Source organism: Camelus dromedarius, chromosome 2, assembly GCF_036321535.1.
Source record: "Camelus dromedarius isolate mCamDro1 chromosome 2, mCamDro1.pat, whole genome shotgun sequence".
NCBI classification, from domain to species: domain Eukaryota; kingdom Metazoa; phylum Chordata; class Mammalia; order Artiodactyla; family Camelidae; genus Camelus; species Camelus dromedarius.
The window spans coordinates 22335765-22358783 of record NC_087437.1 but is presented as its reverse complement, the minus strand read 5'-3'; the positions used below and the strand labels follow the sequence as shown (position 1 = coordinate 22358783).

The 23019-nt window shown below is 41.7% G+C and overlaps 1 protein-coding gene across 10 annotated transcripts in view; it reads left to right on the top strand.

The window, feature by feature from the left end:
• Window positions 1-23019, top strand: part of SLC9A9 (solute carrier family 9 member A9) — a 607901-nt gene that overhangs the window by 511686 nt on the left and 73196 nt on the right. For 9 of the 10 annotated variants that reach the window (XM_031448683.2, XM_031448597.2, XM_031448670.2 and 6 more), the window contains one exon: window positions 3640-3719. In XM_031448683.2, the coding sequence (XP_031304543.1) occupies window positions 3640-3719 (80 nt within the window). The remainder of the gene's footprint in view (window positions 1-3639; window positions 3720-23019) is intronic. The other variant, XM_064491830.1, reaches the window with a different exon arrangement.

Below are 23019 nucleotides of genomic sequence, written 5' to 3'. Positions count from 1 at the left end.
TACATTGATGCTACCTGCTGTCCTCGGCCCACTGGGCCCCCCCGGGGGCCTGCCCTCTGTGCTGCCTCATCAGAGACCTTCCCCGTTCCAGGGTGACTGCAGAGGCTGGCCTTCCTTTGGCACATTTATCTTCAGCCCCCAGTGAACAAGCAGAGCACACAGTGGACTAACTCATTTATTTCTGCTCATTTATTGATGGCCTTTCATAACCGAGTTATTAAGTCATCAATAACTTCAGAGAAATAAATGAATGGATCCAGAACTGGGCCGACAGATCTTTAAGACATACACTGAACATTTTATCTAAGATCAGCAGAAAAGTCAATGCTGGGTCATCAGTGGTATTTCCCTCACCTGGAAAAACATGTTCTATGTTTTATTCTAATTGGAACCTAGTTTATCTCTCTACAAAGTAGAGAAATGAATAACATCTTCAGTCTCCTGAGTAAATTAAAGTTTGAAAAATAGATTACACATGTGACCATTTTTCCAAAATGCTACCTAGTATGTGTTGCTCTCATCAGCTGACAAAAAAAAAAAAAAAAAAAAAACCCTGCAAGATTTACCAGAAATTTAGTATAAGCCCTTTCAGGAGTGCTTATAAGTTCTGATGCATCCCCCGTCAGGAGATAAAATAAAATTAAAGGGAGAGGGAAAAGGAAGAGAAAGGCAGTGAACGTTTCTAAGACCTTGGAAAAACCTCTGAAACTAAGAGTCTAGAGAAATTCCTAACACCAAAATTTCTGTAGGGACACTCAGCGAGCCGTCAGCAGCTCACCCAGCTGAGGGCAGCCATGCATTTCATTGTCTTGGGGTACAGGTCGCTGCTCTCTCTCACCCTCCATGAGCACTCCAGTATCCTGACCTCCCCTCCTGTTCAGATACCCATTTGCCCTAGTTTGCTCTTCACTGGTGCCCCATCTAAGATGACAGGAATCTTAGCTGCTGCTGAGAGGCCACAGGTGTGCCTGGAAACCTCTCTGTGCCCAGTTGCCTCAGTTTCCTCATCTGTAAAATAGGAATAATAATCTATGAATAGTGTCTGGCACATGATACGTTCAAGAGGTGTTAGCTGTTACTGTTGTTGTCATTAATGAAAATACAGTATTTTCCATATGATTAGGACCTCAGAGACCAGCCAGTCCAATCTCCTTGATTCATTTTACAGATGAGGAAAGTGCAGCCCAAGTAGCCTGTCGTACAATGTGTGTGCTTTCCCATTAAAGGCTCACTGAGACACTAGCAGAAAGAACAGCATCTTTGGAGTCCTGCAGTCCTGCACCCAAATTCCAGCCCTGTAGCTCTCTAGTTGGGTGACTTTGGACTCATCTCCTCCCTTCTCGGGGCCTCTCTATGTCCTCACTTGCAAAACAGGTATGGCGCAATCTACCTTGATGGATTATTGTGAAAACTGAAAAATAATGACTGAAAAAGTTAATGACTGGATCATGTGACCAGCATGCTGCCTAGGAGTTAATGAGCATCCCATAGCTGGGGATTGTCAGTACTACCCATGTCATTCAAGTGGGCTGCTCCAGACAAAAATAGGAATTTTCTTACATTCCTTTCTATTAGTTTTCTTCAATGACTGTCTTGTCACTATCTTATCAGTAGGTACTATCAGCTATCAAAAATTACCTGTGCCTCTTGATGGATAGAATCCTGTAAGTCCTTATTGTTCTTAAGAAAAGAGAGAGAGAGAACTCCCCAGCACCTTTCTAACTAGTTTAGGGTGAACAGTTTTACTCTGCCAACTGAGCCCCAGCATGCTGACCTGTTTGAAAGATGGTGACTCAGAAGCAACTCGCAAATGTTGCAAAATGTGTAGCAGTGACTTTTCAAATTTGACACCTTTGTTCGAGTAGAAATGGCCACAGAAAGGTTCAGGGAAAGATGGAAACTGAACTAGACACCCTGGTTTCCTTTTTGTGAACATATGATGAATAAATTTTAAGTCTAGATAACAGAGCATGGTACTCTGGGTCTCTCAGAAAACAGATCTGCATAACTCTAATGTCCATGAAAAGATCATAGATGTCCCACCATGGGGTTTGGAAATGGGGCCTTTGGTCCATGGCCAGGTAAGTTTGAGAAATGCTTCCATCTCGAAGATTTACATTGCTTATTTATAAATGAAGGAGTCCAAAAATTTCTGTATACAACAAACCTGTTTAGCACTCTCGAACCCATCCTTTCCTGAACAATTGGCACAGAGTTTCCATCAACATCACGTGGCATACTAAGGAACACTGCTTAGGAAGCTGTACAGTGTTGGAAATCAGAGATCTTAGCCAATGAGAAGAGCCGCCAGTTGGGTTTTTAAATTTAGTGTGTCTCTGCTTCCACCGTTTTAGACAGAGGACAAACGGCTGACTAGAAATGGACCACACGTAGCTTTCTTGCTTTCCCGTTTCAGCTGTGCGGGGTGGAACAGCATCATCTGCTGTCACATGTTTCAGAGAACAGACTGCAGCGTTTTGTGTTCAGTTATTTATCATTAACCATCAGTGGAGCTGTCTGGGAAGGGGCAAAAAAGTAAATAAAGTAAAATGAAAGACATCAACTGGGGTTCATGTAAGGGCTGGCTTTGGAGCAGTCAGTGGTTTGTCCCTATCTTCCAGGCATCATGGTTTCTTGAGAATGTTCATGTTATTACTGGACTGTGAGCTCCTTATACAATTTAGGAATGGAAACTGAGGGCCCAGACAAAGCAATGCGGCTGATGTTCAGATATAAGTACTTTTAATGATAGAGATCATTACAACCAATTGAAGCCTGGAATTTTCTTTTCTTAAAATACAAAATGGGATACACAGAAGAAGTAAAAATGTCACTGAATCTCCTTCTTACCACACTGCAATGTTTATCATCTGTCTCTGAAGATCACAAAAAATTTTCACCTTTTTTTCTCTTTGTCACATTTTCATCCTCTACTCTCACATAAAAGCCCATCAAATGCTTTCTCCTTTGTCCTTCCTAATTCCTTTTCTTCCTGCCTCCCACTGTGGTCCTTTTGGAAAAAATAAAAGAAAAAAAAAGAGTTGGAGGAGAGAGCGGCACGTTCATTTATTACAGACTTCCTAGCAGGAAACTTAAGAATCAAAGAGGGAAAATATCAAAAATTAACCATAGCCTTTGGTAGTGATTTATCCAAAAGAAAATGAATGAAAACTAGTTTAACAATTATTAGACTGTTATCATCCCTTTAGTCTTGACCTTTTGGTAAGTCCTAAATAAATACCATCCAAATTTGACAGAAGTAACTGCCAAATTCCCACAACTGCAATCTGACAGAAATATCATTCTTACTGGTGTCAAAAAAGTGGCATTTCTTAGCTGTTTAATAAAATAGGGATTATTAAGAAAAGTAAATGTTGAATTATGCCACAGGAGCCTCATCCATATGGCAAGATCTATGAGCTAATTTGCTTGGCAGCTGCTTCACCACTTAGATGAAAATGCCTGTCTCTAGAAAGTCTTTTTAAAATGTAGTTAAGTTTAATTTGGTTTGACGTGTATTTTTATAGTTAAAATACAAAATATACTATTAGATACACATTATATATTACTGTTTATAGTATATATCAATATTTATATTGATTACTTATCCAATGCCTTTTTTCTATTATCTCCCTCCAGGAAGCAAATGACTTGGATAAAAGCACGACAAAAACGGAGAGTGCCTGGCTCTTCAGAATGTGGTACAGCTTTGACCACAAGTATCCTTTTTGATAAAGATGATCTCCCAGATCCTGCTGCACAGCAGAGGCTAACATCCAGCACTTAACCCACGAGGTACGCACTCCTGCTCATCAAGAAACACAGAAAGGTAAAGCGAATTCACAGCCAAACTTATCAAAAAGAGTGATTTCAAAAACTAAAAAGCTGTGTAATCCATACTTAGGTTTTACAAAGAGCGACAGTGAAATCTCTCACAGTGAAATGAATTTGGTGCGTTCATGGCAATCTACTCTTTCCTAATGCCAGGTGATGAAATCATATAGTCCTGAAAAACTGATCTCTTTGACTAATTTTACCGTTCGTCCCTTTGTAAAAATCTTACTTCTGGCGGAGTTGGCCAGGGTGAAAAGTTCCTTCACCCTTCTCCCAGGAACCTATTTATGTGTTTTTGTTTCACGCTGTAAACAATGAAGTGGCTGGAGGGGGTAGAGGAGAGGACGAATGGCCCAAGGAGAAGAATGAGTCTGGTCACCACACTGTAAAATAATCCTACTTTGTTTTCCAGGAAACCCTTGAGTAAGCTTTTTCTAGTGAAGGGCAACTTTAAAGTTCTAGCAATCAGTGTCAACATAGTGGCTCGGATACACCTTGCCGTGTGACTCACAGGGCTGCGAAGTCAGGCCTGAAGGGCTTTGCCATTGTGAGCTGCAGTAAGCGGTCCAGCTCTAATCCCAGGCAAAAGCATTACAGAAGGAAGGAGAGAACTGTGCTGAAAATTGAATGTGTTGGGTCTTTGTAGTTAGTTTTCCACAGTCACAAATCCCTCTCCTTTCAGGGAGAAAATGCCAGTCACTGGGTGATTTGAAAGCAGCTCAGCAATGATTAAAGCTCCATCAGTAGGAGAGGAAGAAGAATTAAGAACAGGGGGAAAGACATTCAAAGAATAAGATAAAGAGGAGGTAAAAGTGGAAAGGGGACAGGAGGCAAGAGAAATATAAGAAATTCACAGCAGGAAGGAAAGGAAAGCAAATTAGAGGAATGACTGTAGGAAAAAAAAATTAAGTAAGAATGAAGTGAAGCCAGCCAAAGATTGCAGAGATAAGCAAAAGTAAAACAAGCTTAAAATTAGAAAGCAATTCTGAAAAAGTAGAGCATTCCAAGAATTATGAAATGGAGATGTGGAAGGTAGAGGTGTTTTGAGGCTACAGTTTTGCTTTTCCACACTAACGTTGTCTATGCACGAATACCTTGCTTTCCTCAATCCTGCGTTTTCACAGGCAGTGTAGGTTGCCACCATCTTAAAAGCGGTCCATCTTGGCCATTTACTGCCTCGTGGAGGTTCTGGTACCTCATTAGCCACCCAAAGCCTTCCTAGTCTCTTTGCAGGAAACTGCTTCTTAGCAGGTTATGCTGGTTTATGTTCCAGGTTGATTTCTCCTCTGGAAACACGATTTTCCCCTGCCACTGCTCAAAGTATCTGATGACCAAATTTATAGGAAGTTATAAAAACTTGGCTAAAGGGTACATACAAAGGCTGCTTAGTTATGACAAGATGTACAGTAAGAAACTGTCTTTGGGGGTTCCTGGACCAACTTGTGGAACGGGGGCTTCCCCACAGCCAAGCAATGCACCAGACACCAGCTCAGTGTCCTAAAATTCAACTCAATCCCTATGCTATATACCTGGAGGAAGTATCAGATCTCACAGGAAAGGGCTCGGTCCCGCAAGACTTCCCCATCACCACCACCACCACCACCACCACCCCCCAGACACCACTCACAGGCCCAGCTTGTTACGCATGCTTCTTACCGACCAGCTACAGGTTGGAGGTTCCCATGACCTTCTCCTTGGGTTTGATTAATTTGCTAGGAAAGTCACAGAATTCAGAGAAATATTTTACTTACTAGATCACTGGTTTATTATAAAAGGATGTAACTCAGGAACAGCCAAGTGGAAGAGGTGCTTGGGGCGAGGTATGGGGAAAGGGCTTGGAGCATCCATGCCCTCCTCAGTACACCACTGTCCCCAAATCTCCACCTGTTCACTAACCTGGAAACTCTCCTAAACCCCATCCTTTGGGTTTTTATGGAGGCTTCATTGTATAGGCACAACTGATGAATCATTAATCATTGGTGATTGAATTCCATCTCCAGCCCCTCCCCTCTTCCCCAGAGGTAAGGAGGGTGGAGTCTGGTAGTTACAACCTTCTAATCATACAGTTGGTTCTCCTGGCAACCAGCCCCCAACCTAGAGTGGGGTCCAAACATCACCATTAACATCACAAAGGATGCCTTTGTTGTTTTCATCAATTAGAAAGTTCCAAGGGGGTTTAGGAGCTCTGTACCAAAGCAGGGGATGAAGACCAAATATGTATTTCTTGTTATAAATCACAACATCACAAAATGATAAATCAGAAATTAGGTAAAAAATATTTTTGTTCAAATTCTGACAATGTTGTGAGGAATGCTTTATGACGAAGAAAAGGACAAAATGGAAAAAAACAACTTGGAGACAAGAAAATGAAAGAGGGAACCCACCCAAATTTTTAGCTCAGAGCAGTTACACTAAATTCAGATGATGTCATCGTTTTTGCCTCACATTTCATCAGGGGGTGATTTCCACATGATTATGGACAGACTAGCAAAAAATGAAAGCAGACTTACCCTCTCTGTAATATCTCTTCTCACGGTAACTTGTCCTCCTGTGCATTCATTCTAAAAATTGCAGGGCTACCGTCACTGTGTAAATATATTTTTCACTTAGACAACAGAGTTTTTATATCCTAGTTATGCTCTGAATTCATACCCAGAGAATAGCAAACCAACCAGTTTCCGCTCTGTAACCTCTTGATTTATCTGTATTTTTAAAGACAAGTTACCCTCTTGGCATTTATGTTTGTTCTGTTGTCCACCCAGAACTCAGGTGATGTGCCCCACGAGCCCCATGAGCAGACTGTGCCAGTCGCTATCAGTGTAGGGATGGTTCCCCCCACCCTGGGGTCAGGTTGCCCGGCCGGGGCAGAACAGAAATTGTCGTGAGACCAAAAGAAATGGATTATGCAGTTTGGAGCTGCTCAAGTTTCATTTTAGTAAAACTGCATCATGCAAATGAGGCATCAGAAAGAATTACTGACAAAAGAAAAAGAAGAATAAATAAGCCTTCATACGTACCTTCATTAGTCAGGATTCTCCAGAGAAACAGAAACAGAACCAGTAAGGGGTACACACGTGCACACACGTACATTTATGTATACGTTTACCTAGACATACACACATACATATACCTACATATACACATAGATTTATTTTAAGGAACTGGCTTATGTGATTGTAGGGGTGGCAAGTCCAGGATTTGTAGGGCAGGCTGTCTGTCTAGAAACTCTCAGGCAGGAGCTGAGATGCTGCCATCTTGAGACCAAATTTCTTCTTCCTCAAGAAACCTCAGTTTTGCTCTTAAGTCCATTTAACTGATAGGATGAGGCCCACCCACATTACTGAGAATTATCTCCTTCATTTAAAGTCAGCTGACTGTAGATGTCATCCACACCTGCAAAATATCTGCACAGCAACACCTAGATTAGGGTTTGACTGAATAACTAGGTAGCTTAGTCAAGTTAACACGTACAACTAAGCATCACCATACTCCATTCACATTTAATTTATGCCCAAAATTCAGACCCAAAGATAGAAGGATCCTCTTAATTCATCGCTGGTATCAGTAAAACAAGCCACTGTTGCTCATATAGTTTTTCTTGCCTTTTTTTTTTTCACTTTTTCATAATGAACACACATATACATTTCCATAATTTTTTCCAGAAACTACAGAAGAATACAAAGAATAAAAATTAACATTCCATGAGGACGAACAATGGCCAAGGACTGTATTGAGTACTTTACATTATAATTTTATTTCAGCTCCACAGCTCTGTAGGAGAGTGGGACAGTCTAAGAGTACAATGCAACCCAAATAGACTGCTGATTATGTCAGCCTCCAACAAAACAACCTGAGCTCTCCTGGTCAAGAACGCTGTTGGAAGCCTGTGGTGCCAAAATCGATGATTAACTAAGATTTCATTGTGGCTCCATATGCGCAGCACTTCTGAGTCATGCAGCACAAAGTAGGAATTGAGAAGGGGGAGATGAGAAACGGAACTCGGTACGCAGTACCAACACTTTGCCATCGAAAACATTATTTCATTCAATCCTAATAGCCACCCTTTTTGTTTAATTCTCACAAACACTCTCTTTGAGGTGGAAGAAACAAAGTCTCCAAGAACTTGAATAACTTCCTTAAGGTTCCATAGCTAGTGTCAATTCTGTAATTCAAGCCCAGATCTGTCTCACTGTGAAGTTCATAAATATACTTAAATGAACTTTATCATCGACAGCTCTGTGTCTGTGATATCCTTCATCTACATGTAAAACCCCATCTCCATGTGTTCAGAATGTCACTGTTAAAGCAGAGACCGTTCTGACTGTTTACATTATATAGTGCAGAGCTCACATCTCAAAACATCTGTTGAAGATAAATGGTGTGATAAGTTTCAGGGTCCTGGTTGATCACCCTAAGAACATCACCATAATGGAGTCTCCAAGTTTCTGAATTAGGTCCTCAGCTTTTCAGAGGCAGAAAGTTCTATATCCCAAAGACTCCAAGAATGGCCTAGTTTCATAGAGATGGATGCACTTTTGCCAAACTCCAAAGAGGCACAAGTATAAACCAGACATCAAATTCCTAAATCATCACACATGTCCTTGTGGGGAGGAATGTTCTTTCCCAGCCCTTAGAAGGGTCAAGTCACAATCTGGTCCCTACATCCCTCCAGCATCCTCTCCAGCTCTTGCTCCCTGGCTCACTCTGCTCCAGCCACCTTGGCCTTGCTGAGATACCCCAAGCACGTTCCTGCGTTGTACTGGCTCCTCTTCCCTCTGCTCGGGGTGCTCTTCCCTCTGACATCTGTGTGCCTCCTTCCTTCACCTTTTTCACCCAGTTTGGCAGTGAGAACTTCCTGGCTCCATATTTGCATTAGCAGCCCCAACAGGTGTGCTTCCTCACCTGTTCCCTGCTTCTTTTTTCACCATTACACTTACTACCATCTCACACCTATGTACTTTATTTATTTGTTATAGTACTCTCCTCCAACCAGGATATATGCTTTCTGGGGACAGCAATTTGAGTCTGTACTCAGAACATACAACAGTGCTTAGCACAGAGTGGACACTCAATAAATATTTGTTGAGTGAATGAATGAATCAAGCAAGCAAGAAATATTTTCTATCCAGGGAACCTTCATTCTAGACATTGATATAACAGAAAAATCCAATTAATTATCTGAAGGTTGCCAAGTGAGTCTGAAAGCAGAGCAAGGCAGAGCAGATAATCTTAGTGTTTTCAACCAGGCTGCCTTTCAGTATATGAAAGGCACACCCCGTGTAGACATTCACCCCCACTCCAGCCTCACTGTGTCTCTCCCTGGGCAGGGACAGCCACCACAGCAGACTTGGATCCCTGTTGCCTCACTGACCTCCTCGCTATGGTTGGTCCATCCTTCCTTAGGTTTAATTAGTACATCTGATCTCATACATTCAAGCCTGGCTCTGGCTTAGCAGCCATTCTGTTTGGGTGACTGTATCTTCTCTCACCAATTGTGTTGATTTTATTTGTATACAGAACTCAGAATTTTATAATCACCTATCATCCTCACTGACAATTTCTTATAATGAGATAAGAAGCAGAAATTGATGCCCCCTTAGTCAGACTTTAAGACATCAGATCAAATGATTTGCTTAGATTCACAGTGTTACAGCTGGGGTGGGAATCATAGGTTGCCTTATTCATAGGTGACTCATGGACCTGCTGGAACGTCTGCTTCCTATGGTCCCTCTCCATCCAGTCTATCATTTATCATCTCTCTCCTTCAGCATGTCTGTATATTCATCCTACAAATGTGAGTGACACAGGATAAGAATGACCTTTTCCAAAGCAGCCTAAAATCATTTTTAGCTGTCTACCGACATCAACTGAAAATAAGGAGTTATCCTGTGGTTGCCAACATTTTACTTAAGTGTAAAGAAAGCCCAGAGATAACAATGGATTGGCAAGATGACACAGTAGCAGAATTACATAAAGTCACATGGATGGAGAGTTTCTTCCCATCCCTGGTTTGAAATGGATTGCACTCTGAGATGTTACCAGCAAAATGAAAGGCCCATGGCAGATGTGTGGTTGCTGTAGCTTTTGAGTTTTCCATCAAAGAGTCCGGCAAGGAAAGTAGCAGATACCAGACCCCTTCCTATACCAAAGTGTGCCAGGCTGGGGCTGCATTCAGGAATCTCAGGGTCATTCAAAACGATACTTGGAACCAAGTATTTCATGGATTTACAGGTAATGGCGTTATAGTCTTTTAAAAAACAAAAAGGAAAAAAAAAACTCCTTTTTCCTAAAACTTGACAGAATTCATTATATCCCACACAGTCACACTCATTTTAGATCACAGGTATGAATATTGTGAGCAGCAATTTCCATTTTTAATGATGATCACTGCATTGCAGTTTTTTTCTTATTCTGAGTAGCATCAGAGTAAGAAAAGCAGCTATGAATTATTTATTGGGTTGGTACTGTGGCCTTGTGAATGACTTGAGTTTACTTCACTAAAACCCTCAGAGGAGCAAGGAATTGTAGCTCTGTGATTCCCGTTTTATAAATGAGGCAACTGAGCCCAAAGGACAGAAAAGACACATCCAAGGTCAGTGATGGACTTGGAACCAGCATTCATAATCAGCAAAGAGTGGGCTGTGTCCACCCGAAGAATCCTGGTTCAGGTAGCCCGTCCACTAAGCTCTGGCAGCATCAATATGTGTGTGATGCCGTTATTGTAAGTGTGCCTGGCATACGTCAGATAGTTTTACGGGATAGCTTCTTTGGTGGCACAGCAAAAGCTTCACCGGTCTGGAGGTAGGGAGCCAGAGGGCTAGCAGAGGATGTAACTTAAGATGCCTTTTGTTCAACTTGACTGAGCGCCTACTTTGTGCCAGACAATATACTAGGTACTGAGGGCCCAACAGCAAACAGGGAAGGAATGGTTGACTCTCATGAGGTCTTGCTTTTTTGACTCATTAAGTCATGGCCCCAAAACCCCTCGAAATGACAGGTGGTCCTTAGTGTAGGAAAGAGGAACACTGGCATCACCGGAGTTTAGTGGGGGGACTCTTCAGGGAGACATAAATTAAAATCATTTGTAACCTTCCCTTGCAAAATGTAACCATATAACTCCACAAGTTGTTTCAGAAAACACCAAAATTTCAAAATATTTGAAACAAACATAAGCAATCAGCTTTCTAAACACTCTCTCTAAAGACATCCCCAGTAGTATCCCAAATGAGGATTCCCATGGCGTTATAACTCCTTCCCTCCTGGAAAGCTGGCTGCAGGGAGGAGCTGAGCTTGTACTGGGCAGTAGTGAAGCCAGCACTCCCTCCCAGGTGGTTAATCCATTGAGTGTACAGCTTGGCTTTTGGTCATCCTTGTCCTCACAAATGCTGGTGTAGAAAGATCTTGTAGATAACCCTTGACTTAGCCACCTAAGTGAAATGAAATTGAAATTCACTAGAAGAAAACACTAGCTTCCTGGATCATTGTGTTTCTTGACTTTTTGGTGAGAACCAATGTAGGGGGATGTTATTAGTACGTGGAAACATGAGCTGTCTTTTGTTCAAGTCATAACTAGGGTCTTCCATGATTTCTTCTTCTGTATAATGGGAATAATAAATACTATCTTCTGTATTGGCTAACTCCCCTGGAAAATTTGGCTAGTTATTAAAACAGCTTCCTACTGATGATAACTTGTTCACTTACCTCTCAGAGCTAAAGCATGATTAAAACAGTTAAATAGTGCCATTTTCTCAAGACGCAATGGCGTAAATACATTGCAATTTCCATAACTGGACTAAAACTCTCCTGGAGTCTTGACAAGTGAGTACAGTCATGATATTGTGAATTGTTGCCCAGACACGTTGGGTCCCCCACTGTGAATGTGAAAAGTTGTGAGTCCCCAGATGATAACTGAGTTTTCCACAGTAATCCTAGGATTCTATGAGAGTTTGGGCCTCCCTAATTTGTTTTGCGTTTTTCCCCTGTAAAAGTTTTAATAATATTTCTATTAAATGAGAATGCTTACTCATTTCATCTTCACAGTAAGCAAACAGTATGAAAATCTGGGTTTACCCAAACAAGAAATCAGAAGGTGGCTCTTCCTCTTCTAGAATGGATTCATAAAATAAATTCCTTTAAAACTAATTTTTTAAAAATCTATTGAGGACTCTCTCATGGCAAAGCACTATTTTAGACTCTTATCTCTATGTATTTGTTTATTCAGCACATGTTTATCATGAGCCTAGCATAAGCCATATTCTCTACTGGGCACTAGGGATGCAGCTGTTGACAGACTCTCCCAGAGCTTACATTCCAATCTGGTTCTGTTTTTAAGTCTCTGATTTACAGATGTCTTTTCAGGAAATGACTGTGGTATAAAGAAAGATACACTTAGACAGCCCACTATTGGTTTTTAATCAAATAGAGGAAGGTCTGGCTCAGTGGTCCAGATTTACTGATTTGCTATTGCAGCCTACCCATTTCTTAGCTGTATAATTTTAGGAAAGTTACTTACCCTCTCTGAGCCTCAGTCTCTCACACAAGTCTCTACCTCTTAGGTTTGTTTTGAGAATTAAATGAGTTGACACAAAACACTTAGAAAAATGCTTGGTCATGTTAGCTCTATTGTCACTACTACCTGTTGATGTCTGCTTCCCTTAAAGGGAGGCATCATGCAGTGTGTTTAGTATTTATTTTTATTTATTACCTCTGAGTGACCAAAGCATGCATTGTCTGTATGCCTATAATAATTTGGAGTTGCAACAGCCATATTTTAATACCATAAGAAAGTTTTCAGTCTCCATAAACAAAAGGTTCCATTTAGGCTATAAATCAGACAGAATTCTTCTAATTTGATCTTGAGTAAATGGCTGTAGCTAGGTGTTCAGCATTTCCTTTGTGTCCCCTGTTCTGCACATATGATTGTTTCATCTATGAGTTTTCTAAGTTATAGTCCATCAGCCCATAGTTATCTTTCTGAAAATTACACCACAGATAGCAATTTTTGACTTGCTAGAGAAGTGCAGCAGTTTTTCTGTTCCACAATGGACGCGCTACAAGCCTTTGATGATAATTACTTCTCTTACACCTTCTTGTGATAAAGGAAATCTTTTAATTGCACCTTTCAGGCAAAGCCGTCGTATTTTATCATTAGCGATGTGATGGTATATTTGAAGATTTCTAGGTCAGTACGTATTGAATCATTTTATCAGAAATAAAGGAGAAGGAAAAAATGTTAAGACTGACAAATATATATATATATATATATATATATGTTACCTGAATGTTGTTAGTTTTGAATTCAGTTTCAATATTTCTTCCCCAGGGGAAAAGAAGAGAATTTTGTTTAAGTGTTCTTTAACTGCTACTTGGTCACTCCTTCTCAAGAAGCCAAGGCATTTTCAGGCTGGCAACAAATTCATGAGCTACCAGAGACACATTATCAGCAGGGACCGTGGCTGCCGGCCTCACGTGTTATCACCTGACAGGGAGACAGGGGCCGAGTCTGTCTCGTGGACTGCGGTCCTCAGCCCTTGTCTGCATGTGAAGCTGTGGTAGACACAACACAAGGCACACGGGCAGACACGGCCTTGCGCTAATCAAAGTTCACTTCACGAGGTGGATGGTGATGACATAGCCTCAACGTCTGCCAAACCAAACCATAAATAAGAGCGGGCACAGAGATACATGCACTGGCGGTTAACGGGGGGGGGGGGGGTGGGGGGGGGGGGGGTGTAGCAGAAACAACTACTGCTCTTCCAGTCACGTGGGAAAGCGTCTGTGGAGGAATCGGGATTTCCCAACATGAAATTAAACAATGGAAAGGGAGGATGGGCGTTCTGAGCAGAGGGGGTAATGTGGAGGAAGTTTCCATGACGGGTGAGGCATGAATAGCTGAACAGAGCGCAAGTAAATCTGGGCACAGAACTGGAAAAAGAGAGAGGAGGGAGTCTCTGGAGAACGAGTGTCAGCCTTTGAAGCAAAGGCCGAAACTCTATTCCCTACACCTCGCGTAATCAGAATTCTCTCTTATTGGTATTAATTTTATTTCTTGGTTTGGTTACTCGGTGGCTCACGACAGGACAATCTGTCACCAGCTAAGGAGCCTTTAGAGTTTCCTTTCAATCACAAATCTGATTCATCTGTATGACAGTCTTTTGTTAGATATCTACACATTTAATTCTTTCAAAATTAAATTTAGTTTTAATATATCCCCTGGGAAAAAAATAAGCATTTAGTTTACATTTTCTTTAATTTTTTTATTTTAACTGAATTTAGCTTTAAAGCTTCTTCTCTAGAAAAAAAATATGTAAGTATGTCTTTTAGCTTCTTCTGAAGCCACAGAGATAAATAAGAAATGGTGGTTGCCGTCAAGATGCCGGCATCCTAACGAGGTAGAGACAGCAGCCACCCGTTCACTAGGAACTATATTAAAGTTATGAACAGAAAGTCTTGCAGAACCCAGAGGCGGGGATAGTCAGTTCACTCATGAGCTTTAGAGAATCAGAGAAGCCACATACAAGTAACTTTGAAGCCAGGAGGAGCTGGGCTGAAGATGTGAAAGGCATTCTGGCAATGGAAACAATTCAGGCCAAGGCACAAACCAGGTGCAGGGTGTTTGGAAAATGGTAAGAGTCTCAGTGCGACTAGACCAGTGAGAAGTAAAACTAGAGAGTTATCGTGTGGACAGATTAGGCTGGACCATGTGTGCCATGGTTTGGAAAGTGGATTTTATCTTGTTAACGGCAGCAGACCAACACAGCGCGTTGAGCAGAGAGTCACACAGTCCTGTTGGTTATCATGACGAGAACTCGTGGCTGTGCAGACGGTGGTGCGACAGGGAGGACGATGAACTTAAAGTGATTCTGGACAGATGCTCTTGAAAACCCCCACCCGTTTTCTATGCGGATAAAAACGAGGACAGGAATGTCCTCATTCTTCTTTGAAAAACATTTTGGAACACTCAGTATGCATTTCAAAATACACATGTGTTAAAATATAGAGGTATCATTTCATTAAGAGATTGGTTCTTAAGCTTCCCCTAAGAAAAATGATCCAGTGGTGAAATTGTGCGGGTCTCCTAGGACATTTTCCCATTTAAGAGCCAACACAGTCTCTCAGCTCATGACCTATCACCGTCAGAAACAGCAGCGCTTCTGACAGAGGTTTTACCTAATCTAACAGAAGATGTTGAATAAAAAATCACTTTCAAAGAAAAGGCTGCTTTTTGTTCCTGAACTGATAAATTCGAATGCCCCTGGGCCTCAGGCCACACTCAGCCTTGGGGTCAGCCACTTGCCAGTGGTAACTGATGCTTTTAAATGTAGGGGAAGCAGCACAGGAGAGCTAACCTTCTTCCAGTGGAAACAGACACATCCTCAAAGCATTGGCTTTGCCATCCCTTGAAGCTGTTTCCTTGAAATTTCTTGAAATCCACCGGTGTGTTGAGTTTTACTGACCTGTTGCCTATAAACAGAGCCAGAGCTGATGTCCGGCTTATACCTACAGTCTCCTAAGCAAGTCTGTCCCTAGTCCTTTATTATGTTTAATAGCTGGAGCAGGAAAGACTGCTTTGTCCCTTTCCTCACTACCCGTTCCCAGCAGCCGCAAACACCCCTTCCCTCATTCCTCACCGCCAGGAGCACCTGGGTTGCAGGTGTCAAGCCCTGTACCTTTCCCTCCCTTGCTTCACGAAGACACAGATCGTGTGTGGAGCTCCCAAGAGCAGCGTGCCAAGGCCAGCTGCAGGTACCACAGGAAGAGAGGACCCCAAGCAAGAGGCAGGTACCCCAGAACAGCTCCAGCAGCATAAGCTCAGAAGCCTGATCTTTAGCTTGACCACTATTTTTTTCCTTTATTTATTTATTTATTTTTAAATTTTTACTCTTAGTCTGAAGTCCTTGGGCCTTCTCTGAACTGCAGTGTTCAAAAGATGAACATTATGGTAATCGGTAATTGTACAAGCACTTTGCAAACATCAGGTGCTTCATAAAGTCGAAAAGATACTAAATTCAGTGACAGGTTTATAGGCCCGAAGGCCCTCAGACTCACTATGCAGATATAAACAAAGAATTTCATTACATTTTTATTATTTTTAAATTCTAGCTGATTTCCTGCTATATTCAAGATTATGATGTGCACACAAGTCTCCTCTCAGTCTACAGATGTGCCCTATTGAGAAATCTTTCTCCCCCGATCTCTGGCACTCACAGTCTCACTCTTTTGAAGATGATCCACTGTGAAGTGGAGGTACCCCAGTCCTCCATCTCTTAGCTCATTAAGAGTTCCTATCTTTGCATGACCTCACTTACACATGGAATCCAAAAAAGTGAAACTCATAAAAGCATGGAGTGTAATGGTGATTAACACCAGGGGCTGGGGACTGGGGGAACTGAGGAGGTGGTGGTCAAAGGGTACAAAGTTTCAGCTATGCATGTGAGTAAGTTCTAGAAATCTAATTTACAGGATGGTGACGAGTTAATAATTGTACACTTGAAATGTGCTCAGAGAGTAAATGTTCTTACCACCAAAAAAAAAAAAATGGTAACTGTGTGAGGAGATGGATTTGTTACTTACCTTGCTCCTGGTAATCATTGCACAATGTATACATACATCAAAGCATCACATTGTGCATCTTCAGTAGATACAATTTTTGCTTGTCAACTATACCTCAGTAAAGCTGGGGGAAAAAAATCCTTATTCTTGACTTTCCAGCAAGTAGAAGCTGGTGCTCTCCAGCTGAGGCCCTTCCTTCCTGGCCTAGCCATTGTGAGAACTGTTGGTGTTCCTGTTAGGACTACAGATAAAACCCCTGATGACCACAGCTCTACTGCTAGCTCAGTCTTTTACAAATCTTTGACGGTGTTGTCTAGGCCATTTGAAAGGCCAGATTCAGTTTAAACCAGAGTTTTCCAAACTGCTGATCAGGACTCAGTAGTAGTTCTCAAAATCAATTTAGTGGGTTCCTAACCAGCACTTTGTAATAAAAGAAAGTAGACTAGAGAGAATATGATAGTGCATAGCAGAATTAGAAGTAAATGCTATTTCATGAAACTTATTTCAGCTCTGCATGTGTGTGTGTGAGCGGATACTAGTTTATGATATAAAATGTGTATCTTAGTGGAGGTCATAATCAAAAAGGTTTAAAACCTTGATTTATGTTGGCCTCAAGCCCTTATCCAGGAACTCTCAGGCCTTTTCACAGAACTGCTTTAAGTGCCAGGGGAGTTAGACAAGGAGCTGTCAGAGCTTAGGAATGAGAGAGCCATAAACTCATATGGGTTATTTTGAAAGAGTTCGTGGAGTTAGTGGATTTGAGCTGGATTTTGAGAAAAAGGCAGAACTTGACAAGGAGAAGCTGGAGGGGGCCAGAGGAAAGCCCAGATGTAGGAGAGAGAAGAGCCTCACAGGACTGTGGACAGAGGGAATTTGGAGACCTAGCTCCCAGGCCTGCCTCGGCCCCTCAGCCATGGAACCTCAGGTTCCAGGCTGGCTCAGAGCCAATATTTTCTAATCTGCAAAATGAATATAATCATATCTGCCCCACTTAGTAACTACAGTTTTCAAATAGAATAAGGTAAGTGAAACCGTTATGAAAACTAGGACTTACCAAGCAAACACACGGTATGCTTATTCAGTTTCTCCAGGCAAAGCAAAGGTCGCAAGTAAAGAAGAGAAAGTACCTGGGATAAAGTGAGGGCGGCAGCTTGGCACGCGCGGGACTGGCTGTTAGAGAGAAAGGGATTTGCTTAGGGAAATCTGGAAAGATTTTGAGTATCAGGTGAAGGTGTCTGGATTTGACGCAGTAGATAATGGGGAATCAAATGATTTATAGACACAGGAGTGACGCAGAGTCTCGTTTTAGAAAGATTGATCTAACAGCATTGATTAGGGAGAAGTCACAAGGGCCAAAATGAAGGTAGTGGCAACGGGACCAAAAAGGAAAGGGGTAGGTGCTAGAAAACTCTGGCCCCAAATCCACAGAATCTGACACTGCCGTACTGGGGGTATCGGGGCTACAGAGAGGAAGCGCCCCGGGGGGAGCAGTTGTAAGGAGGTGGGGGCTGCAGGTTGCTGGGGGGTTCCAACCTTCTGCTTCTGCCAGTCACAGGAGTGGAAGGCAGGAGGACTACTCTCACGGGGAGAAGCCAAGGGGTTGGTTCCCCCAGGTGGACACCTGTTTATATGAACCTACTCTGTGTTCTTGCTGAGCCTGTTTTATGGGACAGTCAGGCCACTCGTCCAGTCTTGCCTCACAAATGGAGTTCGCTAGACCTCTGAGTGAACTTGTTTTTTTCTCCGGAGCTGCTCTCTCACAGAGAGATATTCTGCAATTAATATTCTACTCAAAAGGAGGCAGAACACTTATTGTAGTATTTTGTGAAAACTCAGTCTCATTAACCTGTCTTCTATTTGTAGACTTCACTTAAATTAACCCTCAGGTTAACTTATGTTATGAACACAGCCCTGATACCATATCCTACCAAGTCAAGTTCAAACTCGTTAGCCTGGAGCAACATGGAGGATGAGTCAAATAGCTAGGTTTAGGTCTTTGCCACTTACCAGCTGTGTGACACTGCAGAATCTACTCAAACTCTCTGAACCTTAATTTCCCCATCTATAAAATGGTGATGATAATCATGATTAGGTATCATAACAATACCTATCTTTCAGGACTGTTGTAAGATTTGTAATGTTCGGCACACCTAGCATAGGGCCTAGGAAAAATAGGCCCTCAATAAAGGGCTGCTATTGTTATTATTATTCAAGAATATGGATTGATGTGTTCCACATTCCTTCCAGCCACACACTAGCTTTTCCCTAGTTCCGTGGGATGAGGTTTAACCCAGAGGGGCTTCCAGGGCTGACCTGGAAAAGGCTATTCCTGACCCTCTCCTCCCAGCTTAACATCTAGAAGGCCATCTACAGGCTCTTTAGGCAAAATAACTTTGTTCCAGCTAAACAGCAGTCCAAAAATGCCACCATGTCCCTCAGTGGGAGTAAGTGGGCTATGTGTGTACCCCTTGGGTTGCCCAGTAGCCAGGGGCACGGGGTTGGTGCTGTGGGAAGACTGGGTTCCCATGGCTGCAGGCAGCTGAGACCTGGGGCAGCTGGCTTCGTCCTGTCCCACGGTCAGGAGAATCCTTGGGGATCCCATCTGGCCATGACATAAACTACCTGTTTTTCTATCATAAAATATGATTGCAAGCAATTACATTCAAGCAATGATTTAAGTGAACAGAGTGTTCCTTATGAGAAAGTCAGACATTCACCAGCTAAACCAGAAATTACAGTCAAAGAGTATGCAGTTGGGTCCCAAAGGTCACAAAGCAGCAGGATTACAAGTCAGAAGTCCTGGTCTGGGACCCTAGCTTTGCTGGCCATGTGACTTGAGACAACCCCTCCCAGCCCCAGTCGTCCCATCTGTGAAGTGCCCTTTCCTGTTCTTTGACAAGGAGAACAACTCCCCCAATACACAACGCTCCTTACGTGAGTTTGGGAACCAGGGGCCTTGACAGCCCATGAGTCCCACACAGTATCCTCCACATTTTTAATAGGCTTAATAGGGTTGGAAATTCGAGCTCATTTTTCAGTCTTTCATGTCTATTTAATGCCTCCAACCAATACCATGTTGCATAATGGAAGTGCTTAAATTCTTCTGTGAGAATTTGGCCCCCTAAAATCCACTTTTATGAAAAGGAGTGTATAGTCTCCCATGGTTTTGTGTGAAGAAAGTAAAGACATCCTTGGAATGTCTCTTGCACACCTGGAATCTATTTTCCAGAAATAGGGCACACTTGTCATGCTTTTATCCTTGCAAACTCAACAAAATATAATATCCCATTTTGATGGCATGTAGTAAATAAAGGTATTTTCTAAGACTCCCAGAAAGTAAATAATTGACCTATTAACTTCCTTTGATTCAATCACAGGAAGCATACATGAAAATGAAAGAAATAAATGGAATAAAGTCCAATGAGCTACCATCAACAGTGGCTTACGTTCTCATCCAGCTGCTGGCAAGACCCAATTTTACCCTATTTATGATAGAAACAAAGGAAGAAATCTTGCATCACTTCTGACAAGTGATGAACTCATCGTTTTATGAATGCTCCTTAAACTGTCACCTTACAAATATTTTTTTCTAACTGGATCCTCTTCATCATTTTCATCTTAAAACAGTTCTTTCAAGACAGAGTTAGTACCCTCATTCACAGGGTACTTCTAAACTACATCTCAAGTATTTGGGAAAAGGGTGGAAAAGGTTATCATGTAAGTCTGGCTGTGGATGAGAGAGGGCAGGTGACAGCAGTGGTGGACTTCTCAGTTTAGCCCAGAGCAGGAGGCACTCCTCCCTCTTCACAGGTGGGGAAACTGAGGCTCACATAACAGGGACTAAAACCCAAGGTGTAGGACACCCCCATCCAGAGGTTTTTCCCTGTTTTGTGTTTTATTCCTCTGGACCAACTGGAAGGAGCTTCCCTTGTGGTTTCTGTTTTAGCCAAAAAGGTCTATATTTTCTTGTAACAAATTCTCTTTGGAGAAATTTTGCGGGGGAGGGGGATAATTAGGTTTGTTTGTTTGTTTGTTTATTTAATAGAGGTACTGGGGATTGAACCCAGAACCTTGTGCCTGCTAGGCATGCACTCTACCACTGACCTATACCCGCCCCACTCTTTGGAGGAATTTTGAAGTTCACTTTTATTCCTTCACAAATCTGTTTCCTTGAGTGATTTTCTTGATTTCGCCTTTTCTCCATCTCATCATTTCCATTTGTTAATGCAAACGAACAAAACCATTCCTCTCCTTTCCCATGCTACCATCTGATTAAACCATACATAAAGCTGCTTCACTATTAAAGCCCAGGATGATTAGTTGCCACGCCTGTGAAAGTTCTCGAGCCAGTACATGGCCAAATTCGGTGATGAAACACATCTTGGACGTTCCTTGCTGAGAAAAGTTTTATCCATTATCTGATAGGCTCACAGATTGGCACATTCTGGAATAATAGCAATTGCTCCAATATGTCTCCTACCAGGTCCAATTTCAGGTCCTTGGATTGTTAGATGCTTTTTGTTTATTTGAGGTTTAGTTTGTGAGAAGAAAATTCCGTTTCCTTTCATTTGCTGTTCCAGAATAACTAGTCATTTTCCCTTCTGGGAAAAAAAAAAAAATTAGACTTGACCTTGGCCGTGATATTACTTATTATTTGGTGAAGGAAATTGACAACAGTCATCTGAAAAGTTTTGTGGAGATTGAATGCAGTGTTCTTTCTCATGATTTTTCTCTTGTTTTCTAATAATTAGGGTTTTCTTTCTTTCCTTTTTATTGTATCCAAAGGTTTTAATAAAAATAATATAATATTAAAAGCCCACATAGTGCAAAAAAAGAAATGAGACTAGTATGATTATTTTTAAGTATCTTTTTCACAACAAAAAATATCAACATTCTCTAACAATTAGCTCAGCATTCATTTTGCTGAGAATAGTGAGAAAATTAAATGAAATGAGGCTCCCCTTGGAGCAAAGTTATGCTTTCTATCCTCTTTCTGCATTTTTTCCCCTCATCTGGACTCCAGTTCTTTGTACACAGTGGTGTGCCTTTACCCTTAGCCAAATGAAAAGAGAGTATTTTTCCACAAATTTATTATGCCGAGAGAGTTTTAACTGGCATGTAGGGAGAAACCCACATTCAGATAAGAACTTATACAAGTCTGAGCTTGTTCTTTGAAATATGTTTTGTCTCTGCTTAGACCTTCCTACAAATTTGTGGGAAGGGGAAGTAGTTAAAAATGGACTTAGTTCCCTTTTGTCCTTTAATCAAAAAGAAGTTCTTTATAGTCAGTGGCTTTAAATAATTATAACTTTAAACAAGACATAAGTTTTCCTTCTCCTATAGACAAGCTGTACTAAGGGGGACATATGCCCAGATGGGACCCCACCCTGATGTGATAGGGACTCCAGTTGACTAAAGTCTATCCTTTCTCCACTCTTCTGTTAACCTAGATTGGAATCCATTCTCTACCATTTCAGTAATTCTAGATTTATTTATCCATTATCCTTTTAGTACACCCATCTGGCTACACCCCAAGCAGTGATGAACCCAACTCTCTACTTTTGAAGAAAACCACATCTGAGTAGGTGAGCTGTTAGAGTTACACACCTGGGAAGACTGGTTCTCTTATAAACTACTGATCACCAATCTCAAATGGATCTGTACTGCTCCACACATCCTACTTGACATCTCCCAATTTTTACCTTTAATTACTTTTTCAAGCCTGTATATGCTCTCCTCAAACTTCAACTCTCCCACTTTCCATCTCACTCTCAATAAACGAGCCCACCTCATTTTACAGAGTAGAAGCCACTAGATGGGAGCTCCTCTCATCTATCAAACATGAAAATCAGCCTACTTACACACTTTCTCTTTTTTGTATTGTTGACCACTCCTCTCAACCGAATCCTTTGAAATGGCCTCTAAACACGCTTAAGTCTTAACCACTCAATACCAACCATGTAAATGAAAACTTCCAGTAGCCTTGCAACCCCTTCATCACTCATCTTCCCTTTTACAGTCAAAATTCTCAGAAAAATTGGCTGTAACTCACTGTCTCCATTTACTCTTCTTCTACTCAGCCCTCACCCCACCCAGTTCTGGCTTCCGTCTCAACCACTTCACTAAAGCAGTATGTTAGGTCAACATGACCATCGTATCTCTAGACCATACAGGTATTTTTCAGTTCTCTTCCGACGTGTCTTTTTAGCAGCATATGATACTGTCGACTATTCCCTTCTTGTAATGCTTTTTCCCTTGTCTTCCCTGACTCAACACTCCCTTTGAGTTTCCTCCCATCTCTCTGGCCAATCGTTTTCAGGCTCATGTTTCTTTGTCCATTAAATGCCGAAATTAATCATGATTCTACCCAAGGTCCTCTTCTCTTCTCATTCTATTCTCTATCCTTAAGTGTCCATCCATACTCCTGGATTAAAATAACAGAGAAACAGAGATAAGTCACAAATTTAAACCTCTGTCAAACTCCAGGTATCTAGATGCAACTGACTTGATGTCTCCACTTATATGCCTTAAACTCAGGAATCTCCTCTCCAGACCTAATCCACGTTTAGTGTCCCTCTATTCTGTTATGCAGACAAAAAGCTCAAGCATTTTCCTGGATACTTTCCCCTTCAT